The 23,357-nt window shown below is 46.6% G+C and overlaps 3 protein-coding genes across 4 annotated transcripts; 2 read left to right on the plus strand and 1 right to left on the minus strand.

Moving 5' to 3' along the window:
* Window positions 1-7,567: 7,567 nt before the first annotated feature.
* LOC120642446 (protein root UVB sensitive 2, chloroplastic-like) lies at window positions 7,568-12,698 on the minus strand. The gene is made up of 10 exons (XM_039918969.1): window positions 12,492-12,698; window positions 12,232-12,366; window positions 10,594-10,682; window positions 10,418-10,502; window positions 10,185-10,244; window positions 10,012-10,105; window positions 9,651-9,748; window positions 9,215-9,394; window positions 8,234-8,356; window positions 7,568-8,152 (listed from the first exon to the last, which is right to left on the minus strand). The coding sequence occupies exons 1-10, from the start codon at window positions 12,501-12,503 to the stop codon at window positions 7,715-7,717; spliced, it is 1,314 nt and encodes a 437-aa protein (XP_039774903.1). The 5' UTR covers window positions 12,504-12,698; the 3' UTR covers window positions 7,568-7,714.
* Window positions 12,699-13,023: 325 nt separating this feature from the next.
* LOC120642417 (inositol phosphorylceramide glucuronosyltransferase 1-like) lies at window positions 13,024-18,102 on the plus strand. Of its 2 annotated transcripts, none has more exons than XM_039918925.1 (10): window positions 13,024-13,637; window positions 14,020-14,140; window positions 14,248-14,433; window positions 15,162-15,310; window positions 15,870-15,977; window positions 16,085-16,222; window positions 16,328-16,465; window positions 16,774-17,053; window positions 17,126-17,249; window positions 17,701-18,102. In XM_039918925.1, the coding sequence occupies exons 1-10, from the start codon at window positions 13,407-13,409 to the stop codon at window positions 17,834-17,836; spliced, it is 1,611 nt and encodes a 536-aa protein (XP_039774859.1). In that variant the 5' UTR covers window positions 13,024-13,406; the 3' UTR covers window positions 17,837-18,102. The 2 variants fall into 2 exon arrangements, with proteins under 2 accessions (XP_039774859.1, XP_039774858.1); XM_039918924.1 differs by having other exon boundaries at window positions 13,063-13,637; window positions 16,064-16,222.
* A 3,093-nt stretch (window positions 18,103-21,195) lies between these two features.
* On the plus strand, window positions 21,196-22,784 carry LOC120642515 (phosphoenolpyruvate carboxylase kinase 1-like). The gene is made up of 2 exons (XM_039919077.1): window positions 21,196-22,093; window positions 22,285-22,784. The coding sequence occupies exons 1-2, from the start codon at window positions 21,259-21,261 to the stop codon at window positions 22,338-22,340; spliced, it is 891 nt and encodes a 296-aa protein (XP_039775011.1). The 5' UTR covers window positions 21,196-21,258; the 3' UTR covers window positions 22,341-22,784.
* Window positions 22,785-23,357: the final 573 nt, after the last annotated feature.

The following is a 23,357-nucleotide window of genomic DNA, read 5'->3' on the forward strand; positions in this document are numbered from 1 at the left end:
TTTGTATCTGACACTAATCAGTTCTTGCATGCACATCACTTTCTAAATAGGTTAAATGACTTGATTTTTTTGACAAATTTTGAATCCTAAAATGACTTTTTTTTTAGAACGGAGAGAGTATGCCATTTTAGCGTGCTTCGCGGGAAAAAGGGGGGGGTAAAAGTGAAAATTACAAAAAAAAAGGTGGAAAGCTCTCGAAACCAATACCCTTAACAAATATCCTACAAACAAAACCCTTTCATCCTTAGCCTGGTACCCTCCGTCCCATAAAAAGTGTAATTCTAGCATTTGAAAAAGCATAAAGAGAAGGAATTGAATCTCAACTACTTGCCAAATTAAGTGCTTAGATTTGATTTGCCTGTCAAAACTAAACATGTGGCCAAGAGATGAGGGCATGTGAGTCTTTTCGCGCCATTAATAATCTATTTGAAAATAACTAGAATTGCACTCTTTATGGAACGAAGGGAGTAGATGGATATATCTGACAACACACACACACACACACACACATATATATATATATATATTCTAGGACCTCAAACCTTCACCTTAGTGTATTGTGATTATTCATCCGTGTATTCTTTCCCATATAGTACCAAAAACCTTTGCCATTGTGGTAAGAGAATCTTACACATTAAGAAAATCTTAAAAACTTCCTAAACTATAATATCATTTTTTTATTATTTTGAACAATTCAATCTATTTGTTTGAGTGTCCATTATTTTTTTTGCTCAATTTATGTCTAATATAACTTTAATTGGTCAAATCTACCCTTTTTTGTTTGTCCATGCATGTATAAGTTGAGTTTTCAGTTCAAGATTTGTGGGGTGATAAAGAACACAATATACTATGTTGGAAAAATTTATCTTAACACATGTTTATAATGATTCTATGTCGGTCATAAAGTTAATATTCAACTTGTGGTGGACAAACAAAAGGAATACAAATCCAATCAGGGGTGCATCGGACCATATAAATACTTGGAGGGGAGTTAATCAGGTTGAACTTTTTATTATTTGTTCAACACAGACAATGTGAATGGTTCAAAGTAGTAAAATGGAACAATTTTTTAATAGATGTTTGGGACGGAAAGAGAAACTGACCGGAGTAGCCACTGATACATGTTGCCTGTTATTTTTAGTGGTTTCAATAATGTTTAAAAGCAAACCCTATTTTATTTCTCCGTTTTTACAAGGCCGGGCGCCCCCGCTACGGCTTTGTTGGATTAGTCCCCTAGTCAAGTTGCGTTTGACTACGAGGACATTGAGTCATTGCGTTTGACCGCAGCCTCTGCCTCGCTCCAGTACAGACCATAGAGGGAGAGTGGAGACGCGCTGGCTCTCTGTCCTCTATTTTTTTATTTTTCCGGCATACTATCCGCGACTGTTCGGCGCCTGCGAATCCACGACGCGACCGCGCAAGCGCGCGCCGATCGGAACGAAGTTGGCCAAGAAAATTAATTGAAGCCGGCGGAATATAATTGAACACGCAGCAAAGCAACAAGAACAAGAGGAGAAAGACACGACGGCGCAGCAAAAGGGGAGAAGGGGAGAGTGGAGACGCGCTAGCTCCAATGGCGCGGGCGGAGCAAGTGCAGCGCACCCGGCCGGCGAAGCGAAGCGGTGTACAGGTCACGCAGGCGACTTGTGCGCCCTTGGGATAGGGACGGGTAAAACGAGCGGAAAAGCTTTGGACGCGAGCGGAGGCCGGGCCGAGCCGTATCGAATCCGGGCTCCTCGTGGTCCATCTTTTCGCCAAAGTTGGATCAAGGACCCGATGATGTATTGATGTTAGACTAAGCTCGAGGTCCATACTAGGGCAAACTGATGTGTGCACACTACTTTGCCCATTTAACTCCTGTTCACTTTTCTTCTTCTTCTTCTTCTTTGTAATTTTCTTTTGGAGGAGAGGGGAAGTACGTGCAAGTAAAGGAGCTTTAGGTCACGGGTGCTTTCATGTGGAATCTTGCCGCTGGGCGCAAATGTCTTCGGCGCGATCGCACCGGTGATGTCAGCTATCAGCTCGAAGGTTTATATCTGCAACGCGCCCATCTGGCCAACTTGCAGGTGGATATGATTTGCGCATGCGCGTCACTGCTTAACCTAATACATGTATGCTGCGTGGCTTATTGCACGAGCTAGCGTGCATGGTATAGTTGGGACTGCCAAAACTCGTGGTCCTATTCTCATATCTATCATGGCCATTTTTTTTATTTGCCCAACTTTTATTATGAAAGGGACTCTTTGTTGATGCAACAGGCGCTCCGTACAATCCATCTCTACAGCACACGTGTTGGCTAGCTCCTTCCGGGAGAACACTCCTTATTTTGCAAAAATTAAAAGTCTGTTTGGAGGGGCTAAAGTCGAGTGGTAAGCTTTAACACCTATTAGCACTCGTACCTTTATTAAAATTTCTGAATTTTAGCTAAACTTTAACTCACCCTCTTAGCAATCTTGGATACCCGGATGCTTCCAATGTCGCATCCGGAGTAGCAACCATGTCTATGGGAATACTGCAGACGCCGTTCATAGGGGAAAGTTAATTGGAGACGTGCTCACAAATCACAATTCAACTTCACTTGTAGAGATTTTGAAAAGAAGGAGCTAGCTAGCAATACATTACTAACGACCCTTGCATTGTACAATACTACATATCTATATAACCTATATAGATGCACCCCACTAAAAGTCATTAACTCTATTTCTTTCAACATGCAATTTATACACGTCATATAGGAATCTACTACTACATCAGACACCACATCATCATTCACTAAGACCATCTATTTATTTCTTACATTGATTTTCTGTGACTAATAGCATCCATGCATGCAACTTATTAGTCTTTGCGACTACAAAATTTCTACACGGAGAATCAATTATTTAAGAGCCGTTCTCAACTAAATGAACATATTTTCATATATAATGTCATACAATTATTTTAGTATTTCTATTTTTAAATTTCAACTTAAAATTTCTGTTTTAAAAAAAATCCACAGCAACGCGTGGGTATCACCTAGTATAGTAGAACACTAGAGCGGCCGCTGCGGCACGTGCGTTAATTTTCAGATTGACCGGAGCCGGAGGGAGTCCGCAAATGCAGCGCGCTGGGTCAAACGGTCAGCCATGATTAATATTTCACTGGCGGGGCCCGCGCCGGCCGCTATAGTTGATTAGCTAGGCGGCCAACAGCTAGGGAGAGCCGGTCCATCATATCGGAGCCTGCATTCTTCGTAGAGGTCGTACGTGTCGTGTCTGTCCCAGCTAGCTGTCCCTGGGTCTCGTCGAGCGACTACTCGCTGGGTCGTCGTCGTCGCGTGTGAGCGTACGTGACCATGTCGACGTGTACTTCCACTGTTGTTCGTACGTGCGCACAAGGAGAGCCAGAGGCACGAGCTGGCGATGGACGTTAATTAGTTACTGGACTACGTGCTTGGTCGGCACATGATGATGCGTGCTTACACGTACGACACAGGACGGCAGAACAGTAGTACGTCTCCTCCGGCCGGGCGGCAACGCAAGTAGATGCATGATCGACGCCGGTGGCTAGCTTCGTCCCTCCGGTGACGATTTTAAATATTTGTTTTTCTCTCGCGAGCTGCAGCTCGATCGATGCAAATGCTTTAACGATGGAATGTGCATCCAACACACACACACACACACACACACATATATAATGCATTAAGAGTTTATTACAGCCATATATATAGGAGACGAAAAAAAATATTTGCACTTGCGGGGTGCAAGGAGTGCAACTAATAATTAATTAAAAAGCTAAGCAATGCGTGCGTTCGTGGAGACGAGTTTTGAAGAAAAAAAAACTATGTGCACGTAGCGTGTGTCGACACGCCCGCCCGCCCGACGACAAGGAACAGGTCACAGCTCACACAAGTGCATGCTTTCGCTCTCGGATGTCGCCGTCATCCCGGCACCTCATCACATCCGATCCCCTTTTCCATATATCTCGATCTCTCGAATTCACAGATGAGCTCGCTCAGCTCGTTGTCAACCAGCACTTGTTGAGCGGGTGGATGAGGCCACTTAAATTACCTCCGATGCCCATTAAGCCAAATAAGTACTCCTCCGCTAGCTGAACTAACAATTTCTTTTCTGTTTATCAAAAGAAAAACAATTTCTTTTTTCTAGCGCAGGCTCAGCAGAGGAGGCGGAAGCGCTGGCTTGCAGGGAAGGCTTGGTCTTGGCAGCTGAATGGACATCCTGTCCAACAGTCTTGAAGTCCGACTGCTCTACAATTGTGAAATACCTCGCCAACCCGAAGGCTTAGAGGACGGCTTTCGGCTTCATCATCTACGAGGCACTAGAGGCGGCACGGAGGCTTCCCAGGGTAGAGTTCCAGCAGATAGGGAGAGAGTCAAATGCTTTAGCTCATGAACTTGCCCAGCTCGCTGTTGTTTTGGCGCGGTCGTTTTCCTGATTGCGTTGAGCGTTGTGTCGCTCAAGATGTAAACACTCCAGTTTAATCAATAGAGCTCTCCCCTTTCGCAATAAAAAAACAATTTGTTTTCTGCACATGCAAGTTGGGGAGAGATGTGACAAAAATAAAGGAAACATCTTTGCACACACGTACCGCCTAGTACTGCGGCGTATCAGCAAAGTAGGTCCACCCTGGCCGCCGCCGGCGGTTGTCCCGATCAACCGTATCGGCAGGCCGGGTGCTCTGAACTCTCGCCATCCATCGGTAGCGCGAGAAATTTCAACGCCGGCCGACGGATTCGTCACCACTCACCACCCTGATGATGGCCTCGTCATCGGCTGGACTTGCTTGTTTACGCGCCACTTATTAATCCACTTAGATGTAGGTAGCTACATGGGCCGGCTTGAAAGTTTTGGACGAGCCAGTAAACAAAGGTTGCTGCGCTGCGCGCGCGTGCGCAGCACACCGTGGGTTCACACGGGACGAGAGCGCGCAGTAGTTTCGTGCCCTTCTTCTTGAGCGTATAGTGTATTGTATACACACTATTGAAGTACACGCCGAGCACCGTGTGCAGCCTCTACCTCCGATCCAAAATGCAAGTTATTGTAGAAATTGATGTATGCCTGATTAATAAAAAAAGAACCATATTTATCTCTATTTGTTATCTATGTTTGACAGTAATTGATTCTTACATGCGTATGTTCACTTTCTAAATAGCGTAAAGTAAATTTTTCTTGGAATGCATTTTGAATCTTAGAATGACTTTTTTTTTGGATGGAGGGAGTAGTCAATATGGTTGGTTTTGGTTAATTCGAGCTTATCTTGGCTCCGTGTAACAAGTCGTCTCGTTTATTCCCGTCAAATCAAAGCAGGATAGATCTATCATGGGTTAGATCATCATATCGATCCGTCCGTGCGAGAGCCAAAAAATCCACCACTAACATTCTTTTAGATCGGAAATCAGCGTACACGATCCACTACTTGCACATATATAGTAGTACTAATAACTTGAAATGAAGCGGCACTACACGACTTAGTTTAAAACATGATATGGAGGCATGGAGCGCAGCCACTAATTGACGCGTGCTCTTAGCTCTTCGTTCGTTCAGACGAGGCGTAGCAGCAGCCAGCAGCTGGTTGGAATCGTCACGCCACCTGTGCCTACTAGTAGTTATTAGTATTTCCTTTTGAAACAGCGACGACCTCCCGTACGTGTACGTGTGCACGGCTAGGGGTGGTAAAGGGCCCAACATTTTGAACTAGAAAATCTAAGGATCGGGCTCTAAAAGGGCCGGGCTCTAAATATATGTATTTTTGAACTAAAAATTTTAAGAGCCCTATTGGATTGTGAAGAGGCCACTAGGGCCATGGCCCATTACCACCCCTATGCACGGCCCAACCCGGCCCCTTTCCGCCGGACGCCGCGCGCCCCCTGCCCGCGTGTGCGCGGGAGCGCGACGTCGCCACGCGCTCGTCATCGCCACTGGGGCGCCCCGCGCCCGGCGTTTTACTCCCCTTTTTTGCATTTTCCCAAAAAAGGCCATTCATCTCATTGATCCCAAAATACACTCAATGATTTGGGAGGCTGAGACTGTAGGGAAGCAGATGTTTGTTGCATGGCTTTTAGTTCAGAGCAAGATCTTGACAGCTGATGGGCTAATTGCGCGACTGTGGAAGTGTAACCCGATTTGCTCACTTTGCAACAACGAACTAGAAACAGCTGCTCATCTGATTTTGCAATTTCCTTTTGCTCAATGGGCCTCATGGAGGTTTAGACACAGCAGCTGGTGCCCAAACTGGGTCAACGGATTCAGATTTTGGACTGGTGGGACAGAGAACTAGTGCATTTGGTGGCGGATGACGGGGAGCCGGAGGGGGGCTCATGTCCTTCTTCCTCCTCAAATTTGTAGGGGGTTTAGGGGACTTCATGGAGTTTCGGGGGGGGGGGGGGGGGGGGGGGGGGCACCACCACCCATACACACAGGATTTGCCCCTGTGCGCTCTGTGATGATATTCCTCAAGTTTCACCATAGGAAAATGAGCTTGTAGTTGAAACCTTTTCTGTAAGTGAGGTAAAAGAGGCTATTTTTCAAATGAAAAACAATACAGCTCTCAGTCCAAATGATTTCCCGCCTAAGTTCTATCAAGTCTTCTAGAACGTGTTAAAAGGAGACTTAATGGCTCTGTTTGAGGAATTCCATAGGGGCTCATTGCCACTTTACTCACTCAACTTTGGAACAATTATCTTGCTACATAAAAGTATTAATGCAAGGCAAATTCAGCAGTGTAGACCTATCTGTTTGTTGAATGTTAGTTTTAAAATTTCCACCGAGATAGCCACTAATAGGATTGTGAAGGTTGCCCAAAGAATCCTTAAACCAACTCAGACAAAAAAATTTTTTTGCCTAGAAGAAACATTATGGAGGGTACAATCATACTCCAGGAAACAATACATGAGCTTCACACAAAAAAAACAAAATGGAGTAATTTTTAAGATAGACTTTGAAAAGGCATATAACAAAGTTAAGTGGGATTTTTTACAGCAATCTCTTAGAATGAAAGGATTTGACCCAAAGTGGTGTGAGTGGGTTAAATTTTTCGTAGAAGGAGGTAATGTGGGGATAAAGGTGAATGATCAAGTGGGATCATACTTTCAAACTAAAAAGGGTCTTTAGGCAGGATGATCCACTATCTCCCATACTCTTTAATATCATTGTGGATATGTTGGCAATCATTGTGCATAGAGCCAAAGAGCATGGTCAAGTGAAAGGGGTTGTACCAAATTTAATTGATGGAACGAAGGTAGAGGCCTTAGAGGGGCTTCATGGAGTTTCTGGGGATAAAGGGTGTGTGTGGGTGGGTGAGGGGGGGACGCTTATCCCCCCACCCCCACCCAGACTGGATTTGTCCCTGAGCTCATTTGCCGAAGAAATGAGAAAACTGAAGGCAGCTTTCATGATCTATACAGCTTGGAACATATGGAAGGAGAGGAATCGTAGGGTGTTTGATCAGAAGCAAGGCTCGCCACCGGAGGTGCTACAGGAAATAAATGGTGGCCTTGAGTTATCATTATTGCTTAATGATTAGTTTGTTTTCCCTAAGAGCTCCAGTGTTATATTTTTATGTAATATCATACTTGTAAGGTTTTGAACTTGCTTCTTCTCTCTTAAATGATATAGCAGTGCTGCTGCAAGCTTTTCAAAAAAAAGAAAAAGAAAAAAATACAGTGCCCTCCATGAGTTCATGGTTTGCATCTTCCTCCAGAAACATCAACTAACGACTACTGAAACTTTGCAAAAGCAATTCGACTACCATTACCATCCAAAAACTGGTCAGTGTACCATCCTCTACTCCTAACTTCTGATACAAAAGTGGGGAAAACCCTCTCCATCTTCTCATATGCTTCGTTCAGCGCTGCATCGCGCGAACCCATGCCTGACCTCTCTATCTCCGAAGCAAATGCGGCGACCAGCCACCCCCTCAATGCATCCTCCCCGCTCGCACTTTGCTCAAGAACCATGTATGTCTTATTGCTTTTTTGGTTGAGTAAAAACTTCTCATTCGGGAAAGTTGCTCTCAACTGTTCGACGAGCCCTGGACACAAGACTCTGCGAAGTGGTTGCCCGATTTTCACACTTCCAGCTTCTTCTATTAGTCGGTTAGGAAATAGGAGATCTTCTCTGTATCTCAGCTCAGCTGGACTAGAAACCTTGCCACTCTGAAATCCAGACAAGTATCAGTACTGTAATTGGGTTGAATAAAGGGTTGGTGTGTGGTGTCCGTAGATCAAATTACTAACCTTGACAAAATCAGCCACAATCATTGCTGTTCTTTGTGGGTTGAGTGTGTTTACAGGAGTTGCTCTCATCTCTTGTACAACTCCGTATATATGTACAGCAGAAAGCAACGGGCCTGCAATTAACTAAGAACAATGAAAATGAAAAGGTGACTAAAAGGCTAAAAACTCAAAAGGAAGTTCTTAGATATAAAAGAAGATTCAGATAAACTTGCAGCAACATAAGGTTCTTTAACATAATAGCAGGTTGAGATGATATGCAAGAACTAAATGAAAAATGTGAACCAGAAAATGAAGATAATCTTAAAGAAATATATTCCATGTAATTCCCTCCAGCAAGTTCCCAATAAGTAAATTAGTCCTCTTTAAGATCACCAAAGGAATGCATAGTCAATTGTTGTATCTAGTCTGACAGGGTATTTACACTGAGTAGCACAAAAACTGCAATAAAAATCTATTCTGTAGTGGACAGCATATTTACAATATGCATAGAAACTAGGAGTTACTAAATGTATGTCTTCCTGTTACCCTAAAAAAGGTTGTATGTTTTCCTTGGCTGAAGAAACATCCAACTAAACTATATTACTGAGATCTCCATCCTAACAGCTTGCATCATGCTAACAGCAGCTAGCTGGACTCTATCCAACAGGACATGTTTATCATGTTAGCAAAATTTTTTCTATGCTCTGGGATAGTAGCAGAGCATGTAATAACACAAATGATGCACTGAAGCTATTTTGGAGGACCTAATAACTTGTTTTGTGACGGTATAGGAGATGTAGGAAGTCTTACAAGATCCAACCAGGTTACATAACTAAAGGATCAGATCTAGCTCTCCGATTGTCATGCTTTGCTCATATGATTGAAATGCACATGTCCAGGTGCACATTTTACTTTGTATATTACTACATTTGCCTGAAAATACAGTGTAATGAAAAACAGATGTAGCGATAGGATAGCAGATGACATGTCGTAAATATGTACCTTTCCTTGAGTTGTTGAACATACAGTAGATGCCAATCCAATTCCAGCTCCTATCCCCATGACATTGAAAAGTGTTGAGATGGCTTCCCCTTTAGCAAATAGATCACTAAGGTTGCCTTCTTTGGCAAAAGAAGAATAAATTGGAAGCCTTGTCGCTCTTGCTGCAACAACAGCCATTCCCTGCAACATCAAGCAATGACTTGATTAAAATTGGAGCTCAATTATCAGGCAGAAAAAAACTGGGGCAAATACATTGCCATTTTGATTAATTGTTCTGTATGGTTATTTGAGTCTTTGAGACACTGCTAAGTTAAGCAAAACATTCCTTTTACTAGTTCATAAATCTTAAACTAAATTGTACATGTGAATATCAAGTAGAAGATCGCATATCAATATTATGTGATCTACAGTATGCAAAGCAAGTGAGAATGGGCACCTTCGCAAAATTTCCCAAGCCTGCTACTTCAAGGAAAAGTTGTGGGCACAATGGTGAAACAAATTCCAAGGCAGTACCGAGATCATAGAGAACATCAGCTGTCAAAACATAGAAATAAGTATGAATAACATAACTACAGAAAAAAGAAAGCCACAGAAAAAAAGTTGTGGGCACAATGGTAAAATGACTTCAAGACAGTGCCAGCATGATAGAGAACATAAACTGTCAAACCAAAGAAATAGGCATGGATAACATAATCTGGAGAAATGGCACCAGAAAAGGAAAAGGGGGAAAAATATCAATATGGGCACACAAGAAATCTCAGAGCAGGGGTCATATGATTTATATATCTGATGCTCACCAAGTATCCTCCAACTCTTTGGTTCAGAATCCATTCTTGCCCCCATGCTACTACAAATGAGTTTCCCTGCGTGCTGCATTCCATCTTTCAGAATCTGAAATAGGCAGAGAAAATCAGCCAATATGCTCGACAGCAATACCTGCTTTTAAGCATCTCTGTCATCGTATGCTTACCCAACTTACAGCAGTTGCTTGTGCAGGGGTAGGTCGCAAACCTGCAGCAAATAACAAAGACTGAGCCACAGCCCACTTGGGCAGTCAGTTGAAGGGCATTAATTTTGTCTATTAACGAAGTGGTGGAAGTAAAATAGTTCAAGAAGTTTAACAATCTAACAGACCAATTGAAACTCATTGAATTCACCAGACACAAGATATCAACTAGAGCTTATGTTGCTTGAGTTACTGACCTGTGTTGACAGCACATGCAGCATAGCACTAGAAAAATGCTGAAGTGCTCGGAATTTGGTATAAGTTAAGTAACCTTCATTCACACTGCAAGATTAATAGCAGCAATTTAGCATAATAGGTAGAATGTGACCCAGCAAAATTACCAAGACTAGCAACAATCCTAGGAATTTCATACCTGTATGGATAACCTGATGGAAAAAATTTGTTCAAGAAAGAATCAACAACTTTGTCATGTATAGGTCTAGAATCCTGTATAACTTTTACCTACAGGAAAATAAGGGTTATAGACAAAGGAAAATCAAACTAAACACTTCAGATAATATAAAGTATATGGTTTTACTAATTTCGCCAGGGATTCATACTTGCACACTTAGGTTATATAACTTTTCAGCAAGAGAAATTTTACGGTGCTTGAAGATTTTATCAACCATTGAGGGGTCCAGATCCAATGGTTAAAAAGTGGGAGGAACCAATTATGAAGAACCAAACATGTGGACCAAGAACTATTTTTTAGTGGGCCAGGAACCACTTATGGAAATTATCTTAAGGATATTTTAGTACTTTTCATATCCTTTCAATCATTAAACATAATATAAATCAGTTTGGATAATAAAAACGATGGCTTGTGCCGCCGCCGCCGGTGGCCAAGCCACTGCCGCCGCCACAGTAGGCCGTGCCTGCGCCGGTGGCGAGCTTGTCATCGCCGTCCGACCACACAACACCATCAATGACAAGAAGACGGACAGGGGCGAGACGGAGGAGGCGCAGAGCAAGTGGCACCAGGACTCCCACTGCCGTGCCGGGGCAGCTGGTCTCCGCCGCCAAAGCCATCGGCATGCTGCCAACTCCGCGGTGGCCGCTTGCCTAGCTCGCCATGCGGCAGCCGGGTCGTCCTTCTCCTCGTCCCGGCGTTGCTGCTCCCCTCCGGCGCCGTGCACAGGTCTGCGGTCTACGCCATGCGGCGGGCCTCGCCATGCGGTCTGCACTGCTGTCCAGTGCCAAGTGATTGCGCAAAGACGCCCTGGCCTACGACAACTCAGATTGGCCGATGGCCGATGAGCGCTGTGCTCTGGCCGTCACCGGTTGGGAAGACCCACGTCGCCGGCCGTTGCAGGTTGGGGATGAGATGCGAACATGCATCGATAGTCTAGCTAGTCAAAGAGATTTTTGCTAAAGGCTAATGACTAAACTACCCCTGATTAAAATAAAACACATGCTAAAATCAACGATCAAGATATTTTTGATGGGGAGGAACCACTGGTTCCTCTCAAGCACCGTAACAATCCTCTTTCAGCAAAGGTTATATATCTTTCATTCATCCACAAACATTTTGATGTTGTTTTGCAGGTAATAGCTTCTACTTTTATGAGGTACAGCAAGAGAAATCAGGGCCTGTAGATATGTGTACCATCAAAATAAACAGCCTAGCAGCTCAAACGCTGAGAGTAGTATTTAACTACCTCCATAATCTATATTGCAACTGGCACTGTTCAGATTGCAGCTGGCACTGACCATTTAGAAGTTATAGTATGAGTAGGGGCCTATGTGTGAGGAACTGAGGATATGGGTTTATCAACAACGTAAGCCCCAGAAACATGTGCTCTGGTGCCATTTCCTCCTAATCTTCCATTTTTGTGGCGTGCTAGTGGGGAACATCTAATCGAATGCTAAACGCCTTCTCAACTACCAGTACAGTTTCAGTAATTCAGTTACGCCATGGGCAGATTTCTGCGACCAGGATACAAGTCTGCGATGCTAGAGCAATATGGGGGTTTCGTTAAATTAAGAGCTTCAAGGAATGGAGGAGGTTTACAGAGATTCTGCCGCCGCCGGATGCGTCGAAGCTGCAGAGCCGCGAGACGGACTCCGAAATCTCCACCCAGAACTCCGGCTGCGGCGGGGGCCGCTCCGTGGCAGCCGCCCTGTCGCCACCTCCACGTATCCTCTCCTGCCAAATATTTCGCGCGGAGAAAGGGAAGAAGAAAAAAAAAGCGGCATCAGCACCAGGAAAGCACCACGGCGAGCAGGGCGTTGGGGGGCAATTGCTAGGACTGAGGCGGCGCCACTGCTTACGAGTATGTTCATCTGGGAGCGGAGCGCGGCACCGGAGGCTCGGAGTCAACACCGCTTTAAGCGGTTCCTCGATGCCCACTCTGCGGCTGATGCCTGGCTGCTCTTCTACCTCGCTCCGTCCGGTCTGCGGCGAGGCGTGAGACCGAGACGCCTCCGAGCTCGGCGGATGGGACGAGGTTGAAGAAGAATCAGAAAGACGGCTGGGTTTCCCATGGAGCAGCGAGCGAGTCAAGCCCGGCAAAATTGGGCCGCATCAGGATAGGAGGAGACGGTTACGCAGCCCATCAGCCCAACAATAGCTCCGGTTGTTTTTATTTTATTTTTATTTTTCTCGACGAATTCCGCTCGTTCTTCTTTTTTTTCTTCCCTTTTCATGATTAGCGGCGAGCGGGCCGGGCTAATAGTAATCTCGATAAAAGAAAGCCTAGCCAGCTGCTCCGGCCCTGCCCGGCCCGGCCCGGCCCATCAGAAACCCAGCACACGCGCCACGCGCAGGCACTTTCCTGGTGTCTGCTGCTCCGAAAACACGCTCGCTCTGGTGAGTTTCGTCTAGAATCCAGCCGTCCCCAGCCGCCTTCCTCCCATCACCCATGATCCCATCTCCCTGTCGTCGAGACGAGCGAAGCCGCCCTGAGACCTCCAAGTTGGACGAGAACCCTTTGACCGACTACTACTTCTCCGCGGCGAAACGAATTCTCCTTCCTTGCATTCCAATTTCCACCGCTCGAACACCACCACCTGCGGGCGCCCCCAACTCCCCACGTTCCGAAAGTCTCCGATCCGATTCCCCGCGCCCGCCAGCCTTGTGCCGCTGCGTCGCACGTGCGCCCCACCCCGCCGCCAGCGCCTCGCCCTCCGCCCTCCTCGAGCCGCGATCCCATCCGGGCCGGGGCGTCGGATCCGGCGGGTACCCCGATGCGGTCGCCGGGGCTCCTGGCCGCCGCCCTCGCCGCGGCGGCGCTGCTGCTGCTCGCGGCCGGCGCCGGGGCGGCGACGGAGGAGGCCTACGTCACGCTGCTGTACGGCGACGAGTTCGTGCTCGGGGTGCGCGTCCTGGGCAAGTCCCTCCGCGACACCGGCACGCGGCGCGACATGGTCGTGCTCGTCTCCGACGGCGTCTCCGAGTACTCGAGGGAGCTCCTCCAGGTCTGCCGATGCTCCAGCTCACTATAACTAGTATAATTCAGACCTGATGTTGTGTTGGGACGCTTTGGATGCTCTCCGCGAAGTGTCTGCGGTAGTGCACGTGCCGTAGTTGTGCGGGTTTGGAATTGAGGCTGTTGTTGCTCATGTTAGGGTCGTTAGCTGCAACCTCAGCTGCCAAATTGGTTACACGACTTTGGGTAGGCTCGTACCGAATTTTGTGTTGCTGAGAATCCCCGAATGTTAACGCATATTCAAAATAGTTTCAGGCTATTAGCATTCATGCTTCTCCGTGTTCTGACATTTCAAGTCTTGTAGATCTTGTGTCAGTCTGATCTCATTACTGAAAGATGAAAGTCTGAAACTGACCTTGCATGCATTTCAGGAAGATGGTTGGATTGTGAATCGAATAACATTACTGGCCAATCCTAATCAAGTGAGGCCAAAGAGGTTTTGGGGTGTCTACACCAAACTAAAGATATTTAACATGACAAGCTACAAAAAAGGTACGTTTCAGACTTGCAATGATGTTAATAGTTCGTCGGGCTATCTTCTGTATCACGGCTTTCATTTCGTTTCTGTTTCTTGTTCTAATACAGTTCTGTTTCCCCAGTTGTTTACCTTGATGCAGATACTATCATTGTGAAAAGTATCGAGGATCTTTTCAAGTGTGGGAAGTTCTGTGGAAACTTGAAGCATTCTGAAAGAATGAATTCTGGAGTAATGGTTGTTGAGCCCTCTGAAACTCTATTCAATGATATGATCGACAAAGTGGGACGTTTGCCTTCTTACACTGGAGGTCAATGCACTTTCCCTTTTCTTTTTGTTCCTTTTTTACAGAGTTCCTTTTTGAGAAGGCCATAGAATTACTTTAATCTAGAAACTGTCCTGAAAATGCAAATTGATTGGCGACAAGCAGCTTTTTAGAAGTATCCAAATATAATGCATGTGAAGAAGAGTTTTGTGTCTATAGAGTAACATATAATCTGATATTAAGTGTCATAAGGCAAATATTTTATTTGTGTATAAAAATTCATGTGTAGCTAAATGTGTTGTTTGTATGTGCAACCTAAAGCCATCTGTTGTCTGTATGTTGCTACATATGGCCACCTCCTATCTTCATTGTTCTCTAGCCAAATGGTGCTCTGGAGTCTGGACCTGCTGGTACCAAGCCATTCCTCTGTTCTGTTTTTCCAATGATGCCCAAATCGCAATTTCTGGGAGCCTGGAATTTCATATTTATCAGTATCTACGTGACTATGTCTTTCCTGGTATTTTTGAGGACAGAGGGCATTGGAAAACAATAGTTCACATATTCATTTGACATTTTCTTAGACAGTCATGTATTGTCTTGAGAACACTTTAATATGGTGCTTGGATCGATACATGGTAGACTGGATTACTACCTACTGCTTATGTATGTTTGAGAAGTAATTAATATGTCTTCTTTTAATGTCTTTAGCATCTTGGTGATTCAATATTTTCAATCTAAAATTCTAATTTGGGATGCTGAATTAATTCTTGCAGGGGACCAAGGTTTTCTAAATTCATATTATCCTGACTTTCCCAACTCCCGTGTCTATGAGCCAGACTCACCTTTAACTCCTGAACCGGAGACACAACGCCTTTCTACCTTGTATAATGCTGATGTGGGTCTTTACATGCTAGCCAACAAGGTAATACTCCATATGTGTATTGATCAGGCCCAGTATCTTTAAATGCATTGAGAAAATTGCATAATTTCCGCTACTTTGATCTATGAATTGGAATTTGCCCTTACAAAAACATGAGCCGCAAGAATGCCACTGAAAGTCAACATATTCAATTCTGCTTGGTAGTGGAATCAGCTGTCGTCATCTTTTGTGGTTGAAAAAAAGAATAAAACAAAGTTGTAAAAAATCTGAGGCACTGTAAATGAACCAATTGGTAGATGGCAAAACATATCTACATTTTATCTACAATGTCTCCAGAAAAGATGACCCAATGTATGGTTACAAATGTTTCAATTTGTTTTCTTGGACGGTACTGGCAGGATTATTTTACTATTTTGAATTTATTAAGGTCTTTAGTATCAAAACCAAGCACCTGCACTTAGTTGTGGTTTTCATTTTACACTAGTTCATTGTTTTTCTGATTAGAGTACAAACTTCAACCATCTGAGTACCCTTTTGATTGTTTATTTAGCTAGCTCGGTGCTTGAGCTTGGTTATGCATCTGACTTTTTCTTTGTCATAGTGGATGGTTGATGAAAAAGAATTAAGAGTCATTCATTACACGCTGGGTCCCCTAAAACCCTGGGACTGGTTCACAGCTTGGCTTGTAAAACCTGTTGAAACATGGCAGGTAATATTCCATTTTGGCAATCGTTTTCATCATTTTCATATGCATTTTTCCAAGTAAAAAAAATGGCAAGCATGTTAGCAATAAAGTTATGCTCTCCATCGTTGCAGGACATTAGACAAAAACTTGAAGAATCTCTCCCTGGAACTGGTGGGGGGAGGAACCCACATGACCAGCTGGTTGTCAAAATATTGTTCATTCTCCCATTTTGCCTGCTTTTATTTGGTTATTACCAATCATGTTTTCAGGTTATACTCTGTTCCTGATAGCTACTTTTTATTGAACATTAATCTAGGCACATGATTTTGAAGAGTTCTTTGTCTTTACATTTCATCACATCATGTTTTTGACAGACGAACAAGGAGTTGATAAGCATAAGATCTCTATGTGCATTTGCTAGAAGAACCCGCCACAAATACAAGTCTGAGGAGCCATTACCATCTTATTCAGTGGTTGGTTCGTCATCTGCATTTGGTATTTCAAGCCAAAGGGTTAGTCCTCTACTCCAGTTGCAAATCAGCATTTCAACTTGAAATTTGGATGCTGCTCGATGTTGCTTATTATTATGTCACCTTTAGTAACAATTATGAAATCTAAAGACACTTTGTTTCATTGTTCCAAATGCCTGGTGACCTTGATCTGATATTTTGACTATTGATTGTCCATCCTGCAAAAAGATAGAGTATATCTTACTCTATTTGAATTTTAAACCTGATTTTTTTACATCTTTGTTTGATCTTCTTACTGAAACATATTGATTACATGATGTCGGCCTGATGGTTGCTTGGCACTGTTGCAGTTATCAAATGGGACACATTCGAAGCTCCCTCCTTATTTTGGGCCGATCGCAGTGCTAGTTTGCTTTATATCTGCTGGTTTCTCTTTTGCCTTTGCTTTTGCTATCATTCCACGGCAGGTTATGCCATGGACAGGTTTGCTGCTGATGTTTGAGTTGACCTTTGTGGCATTCTTCTTATTATTTGGGAGTTATCTTCGCATTGTCTATCAATGGGGAAGTATGACTGCAAATCATGTGGGATTTAACAATTCTGATTCATCAGAGAATCATATTGGCTCAGGTATGTTGAACTAAGCAACCTCTTGCAGAGTTCCTCATCCTTTGTTGTAAACAATTTGTTTTTTTTTGGCAGGCCATCAGCGCAGTATGTCCGACTGTGATATGGATGCAACATTTTACTGGATAGGAATGGCGGCCATTGCTACTGTTGCTGTATTGTTACCAACTATCTTGGGTATAACTGCATTATTCACAAAGTAAGTCACCTGATTGGCTTCTTTCTATAGCACCATGTAATATAAAGAAAGTTGTGTGGAAATTTAGATGTACTAATTGTCTTGAGCATATAGAGATTTATCCCATGTTCCAGTGTTATCCTGCATTGAGAGTGATTTGAGGGTGCTGGCATCGGAGCTGTGGTCTAGGGCTTTACCTGGAAGCATAATTGATCATATAGTTAGTTTAGTGGGAACCTGGCAAATTGACTAGTTGATTATTAGGCCGCTGTGGCTCTTCCATTTGTAAAGGGTGGCTTTGTTGGGTGAAGTGTCATTCTGTAGCTTATGAAGATCATATAACTTAAGTACAGCCATGCACGCAAAGCTTTTAAGTCATGTCCAAAGCGGTTCCGGGTTATATCTCGCATAGGCATCTTTGGTCTAGCCTGCAAATAAGTAATGAGTTCATGAATGTTCTTTCCTTTGGCAGGCTTGGATTAATGGTTGCTGGCGGTGTTGTGCTGGCATCTTTTATGACATACGCTGCAGAGCATCTTGCTATCTCAGCCTTCAACAAGGGTCAGAAAGACAGAAATGCGTCGAGAACTAGAAGCTTTTGTTTTTAACGACAAGTAAATTCTGTACCTACACCATTGATCCATGTTGTATTGTAGTAGGTTTGTACACACAAGGAAAGAATGATGGCTCCTTTTTTTTAACACATGGCCGCCAACCCAGGCCCCTTTTTGTAGCACTACTGATGTTACGCTGTCAACCAGTGGTAAATAGGTCCCCAGATGTTTATTTATGGATTTATGGGCACGGTTGGCTCGCACAGTAAATCTTGTCAATAGAGCATTCACTGTTATTTGTTGTTAAATGTTGCTGGTAACTCCGGAGTGTCACTGTGATGGCAGTTTTCTGCTATTTGTTTGTTCTAAGTTGAATTTGATCGACTTTGATCAAATTTATAGAAAAACTAATAACATTTACACACCAAATTTGTTTGTTGAATCCACTATGAAATATATGTTAATAATGCATATGTTCAGTAGTTTAGTTGTTATATTTTTCTATAGATTTAATCAAATTTATATAAATTTAATTTAAGACAAACCTAATACGACTTCATCGGTTACGACTAGGATTGTGGAACCACGGCATGATTATCAGGGAAGTTGGACCGAGCTTGCATCCCATAATAGATCTCAAAGTTTACTGAACGTTTTATATTTTTTTCAAATAGTTGCTTTCCCATAACGGTCAGTCATCACATGACTGCAGACATAAGATCCTTAGCAGTGACAACAGGTGTTCACAAAATCGATGTGTATTTTACTAGTTTACATGCAGATAACCCGATATCATCTCGATGTCTATTTAATTTGCTACTCCTAGACTATATTGTTGGCTGGTGCTGGACGGTAGTGCAAGTGGCAGTTGCAGAGAAGCCCTCTCGGCCTCTCCGGCAAAAGACCGGGCTCCCATCCCGTGACAGGTGCGTCTGAGGCGGGGGAGCGAGACGGCTTATATAACCGCGATTCCTTATCGTGACGGACCGGGGCTCCCCTTATCCACCTCCGTTACCGTCACGTACGGCTGGCTGGCCGCGCGCGCGGCCGGGGGAGGGACAGGAGCAGGACAGGCCGGGCCGCGTCTGTGGCCTCGCCACGCACATGCGTGGTCCCGCGACTGGCCGGAGGCCGCTGCAGACGTCGACGCGCCCGTACCCTTGGCCGTCCTGTGAGGGCCCCTAGGTGGCCCCCACTGGTGTAACGAAACGGCCTTCCAGAGGCCGTCCCGTCGCCGTGCGACGGCGTGAGCCGTTACAGTTCGTTAGGATTCAGGAGACGGACACGCAGCAGCCTCACACTCGCCTTATGCCACTCCCAATCAGAGTTTTATAGGAGTTTCATACCATTAATTAGCATGCCATGTAGAATTATATAATGACATGACATAAAATTTAAAAAGAAAGAAAAAAATCAATTTCATCTAGATGAAACTCTCTCTACATGAATACCAATACTCTATGAGTCTTAAAATTAAATGCAACATAGATCTCATAAAACCACATGAAACTATGCATTGGGAGATGTGATTTCAACCATTGTTTCATAATCTTCTTACTTATGTGACTATCTTGAAAACATCAACATGAAATCCTCCACTGGAATTAACCTTATCTACGGCTCTCGCTAGGGTGTCCTTACTCCGTTCTTGGCGGGGCCACCTGGGTTTGTAGCGGCTTGCCGCTTGCGTTTGCCGTCTGCCGGGAATAGTCTGAGGCTGTTCGCACTGGCATCCTCTAAAGGATGCCGATACCGGAAAAATGCCTGCAGCGACGTCCCCTAAAGCGTCCCCTAGCGTGCAGGATGAGGGGGGATCCCCGATTGCTGAGGAAGTCCGCTACGCCCGCGCCGGCCCCACCGAGGCTCCGCTCGCGCCGCCACCCAACCGCTCCGCGCCTCCGCTCGCTCCGCCCCGCCATGGCTGCCGTAGACCGGCCTCCGCGCCGCCGCCGCCGCCGCAGGGGAGGGAGGAGGAGGGAGCGGCCCTGCTCATCGCGGCCGCCAGGCCCTGCTCGCCGCGAATGGAAGAGGCGGAGGACCCGGCCCCGCGCCCTGCTCCTCCTCACCGCCATGGCCGCCGCAGATCCAGCCCCACGCCCTGCTCCTCCTCCTCCTCCTCCCTCCCCGTCCCCCCCCCCCCGAACCTTCCACGCCGGCGCCTGGATCCGGTCCGGCCGCCGCCGCCGGATAGGAGCAGAAGGCGGAGAGGGAGGGAAGGGGTGGAAGGCGCCGGCACCGGCGCCCCGCGGCCATGGCCTCCGCGCGTGGGAGCTCGACCTCGCGCCGGCGCGAGCGAGCGGGAGCACCAGCGCGCCCCTGCTCCGCCGCAGGGGAGCTCGATCCTATGCCGTCGCGGGCCTGCTCCGCCGCAGCCGGTGGCAGAGGGAGGGGGGCGGCGGTGCCCCTGCTGCGAGCCGGCGCTGCTCGCTGGCCAACGCCACCGTGCGCTCGCGGGCCCTCCGCCGCGGACGCTAGCCGCGCCGACCACCCCGTCGGGAGCTGCCTCGCCCGTCATGAGCTGACTCCAGGAGGGGTGGCGGGGCTCGCGGCCGTCCAGCTCGCCGCCGGCGTTGAGCTCGCCTGGGAAGATGGAAGAAGGGAGGAGAGAGAGGGGGGACAGCGAGGGGTGGGTGGGGGATAAAATATTAGATAGTGTATGACTTGTGGACCCCGCAGCTGGTAATTGTTATAGAGGAGAAATATAGGAGATGGATGGGTGCGGGAGAAAGTGGTATAGAGGAGAGAATTTTAGTGACAGACAGAAATATTCTTTTAGAGAATGAATTTGTAGTATGATGAGTGTGAATAGCCTAATGCGCCGAGTGCCTCGTGGGCCTGGCTAGGCTGCTCCCAAGTGCTCACGGGTCATATACGGCCGGAGACCGGCAGCTTGGGTTGCGTGCTCCTAAAATTCTATACCAGCAAATCCTAGTATTTTCTTTGTTACTCCGGGTAGTAGTACAGAATACACGTAACATAACACATGGATATGATTTACATATATGTGGCATGTTACGAATGTGCCCTTTTCATTTGTGAATGTGTATAGAAGAATAAGTTTTGCTCCTAATTTTGATGAACCGATTTCAATGCAAACTGCTAGCGATGCTTATTGTCCGTGCATCATAAGCACAAAAAGTATCATAATAAATATTTGGAATCTACTTTAGAAGTTTCTGAGAATTTTCCATCTTTGCCAAACAATGTACTACTGGGAGTATTTTAATGTACACATAAAAAACATGGCTGCGCTAGTTGTAGTGCTCAACTGGCATCCGATCCGTTTTGCTCGTACTCACTTAACACAAGCCCAGCTGAGCGGCCGGACCGGACGGACAGGAGCGCTGGAGCCCACGCAGTCCCCGCGAGATCCGAATATTCTGCGGCGCGCGGCGCCGTTAAATAGGCGCCTCCCCGGGCTGCCGGGATGGAACTATCCCGAAACCAACGGACCCCGACGACGAGGAAACGGATCTATGAGTGAGCAGCTGGGGCGCGAGTACGAGATCGGCGAGGAGATCGGGCGCGGCCGCTTCGGCGTGGTCCGCCGCTGCGCCTCCCGCGCCACGGGAGAGCCCTTCGCCGTCAAGTCCGTCGACCGCTCCGCGCTCGCCGACGACCTCGACCGCGCGCTGGCGGGGCTGGAGCCCAAGCTGGCGCGGCTGGCGGCCGCCGGGGGCGCCAACCCGGGCGTCGTGCAGGTGCGCGCCGTGTTTGAGGACGAGGCCTGGACGCACACCGTCATGGACCTCTGCGCGGGGCCCGACCTGCTGGACTGGGTCCGCCTCCGGCGCGGCGCGCCCGTGCCGGAGCCCGCCGCGGCCCGCGTCGTGGCGCAGCTCGCCGAGGCGCTCGCGGGGTGCCACCGCGCCGGGGTGGTCCACCGCGACGTCAAGCCCGACAACGTCCTCCTCGACCTGGACGAGGACGGCCCCGCCGGCGAGGGTGCGGCGCCGCGGGTGCGGCTCGCGGACTTCGGCTCCGCCGCGTGGCTCGGCGCCGGCGGGCGGGGCGCCGCCGAGGGGCTCGTGGGCACCCCTCACTACGTGGCGCCCGAGGTGGTGGCGGGCGGCGAGTACGGCGAGAAGGTGGACGTGTGGAGCGCCGGGGTGGTGGCGTACGCGCTGCTGTCCGGCGGCGCGCTGCCGTTCGGCGGCGAGACCCCCGCGGAGGTGTTCGCGGCCGTGCTGAGGGGCGGCCTCCGGTTTCCGCCCGCGCTGTTCGCCGGGGTGTCGCCGGCGGCCAAGGACCTGATGCGGCGCATGATGTGCCGCGACGTCTCCAGAAGGCTCTCCGCCGAGCAGGTCCTCCGTAAGTCGTTCGGATGATCGCTCTCTCCCCTTCCTTATACTCTCTGCTGCATTTGGAATGCTTAGATTATCCATGAAATTATTAAATCGTAATCCAATCGGACACCAGCGCAGATCATGCGCCTTATCTTTTCTGCCTCCAACAACCTATCTAATCCTGGATGTTTTTTTTAAAAAAAAAACAAAATGCAGGGCACCCGTGGATCCAGAGCGGAGGGGGCGCCCAGGAGGCGGTGCAGCCGACCTGAATCCACGCCGATGCCGAGACGAAACGGCGGCGAGTGTTCGCCGGTGGCAGACGAGTTTTTGTCCATATCGATCGACATCTCTGTATATCCAGGTACGCGACCGCGGCGAGGAGCGGTGCGGCGGAGAAGAGCGTCCTCGCTGCGATCCCCCGGGAGTGGGGGAAGTGACGGCGGTGGCTTTCACCTGGGCCGTGTTTTTCTCTTTTTCTTTTGGGCCTTTTTTTTTCGGCCGCCCTCTTTGCTTTGTTTGGGAAAGAGAGAGAGAGGGCACCAAGCAGTTTTAATAAATTTGTTGTGATGTGATGCGATGATGTATGTAGTTACGGATGCCTAACCGCTCATGTACAAATGAATAACAAGGGCTTGCTGCTGCTAGTAGATTTGTCTATAACTTTATCCATGCCGGCTTTGAAATGAAAATTTTGAGGGGGTTCGGATGATGCATCCGGTGGATGTGTAGCCGGCCGCCTTATTTGTGTCTGCAGCGCTGCTTAGAACATTTCCAGCAGATTACCTATTTTTTTTGGTCGAGGACTTAGTTGCAAGATATTGATAATCAAAGGGAGCGGCTAGTCGAAGCATGCCTTTCATTTTGCGTGTTAGTCTTTAATTTTAAACATACTGTGATTTAAACTTTAAGTGTATGATTGTAATAATTGCGGACTGATACATCTCTTTGGAGCGGTTTGAAGCCGGGAGTTTTTCCATTATATAAAAAATAAAAAATATATTCTTTGATAATGGTAGCAATATAAAAAGAATTTTGGCAATCGTCAAAACACATCTCTTTCTTGCTCAAATGGAGAAGGTTCCTCCCTCAACCACCCTATCGTCTAAATAATCTGCTACAACACTTGCTACAAAAAAATATAAAAAATATTATTGATGATGGAGAGAGAAAATATATAAAATATGAAAGATAAACAATTTGCTGGAGATGCTTTTATATCCTTTGGCACGCTTCAGGCTATCCTTTTCCCTTCCGTTTCGTTTTCGATTGGTGATCGCATATGCATC

Source organism: Panicum virgatum, chromosome 7K, assembly GCF_016808335.1.
Source record: "Panicum virgatum strain AP13 chromosome 7K, P.virgatum_v5, whole genome shotgun sequence".
Classification (NCBI taxonomy): domain Eukaryota; kingdom Viridiplantae; phylum Streptophyta; class Magnoliopsida; order Poales; family Poaceae; genus Panicum; species Panicum virgatum.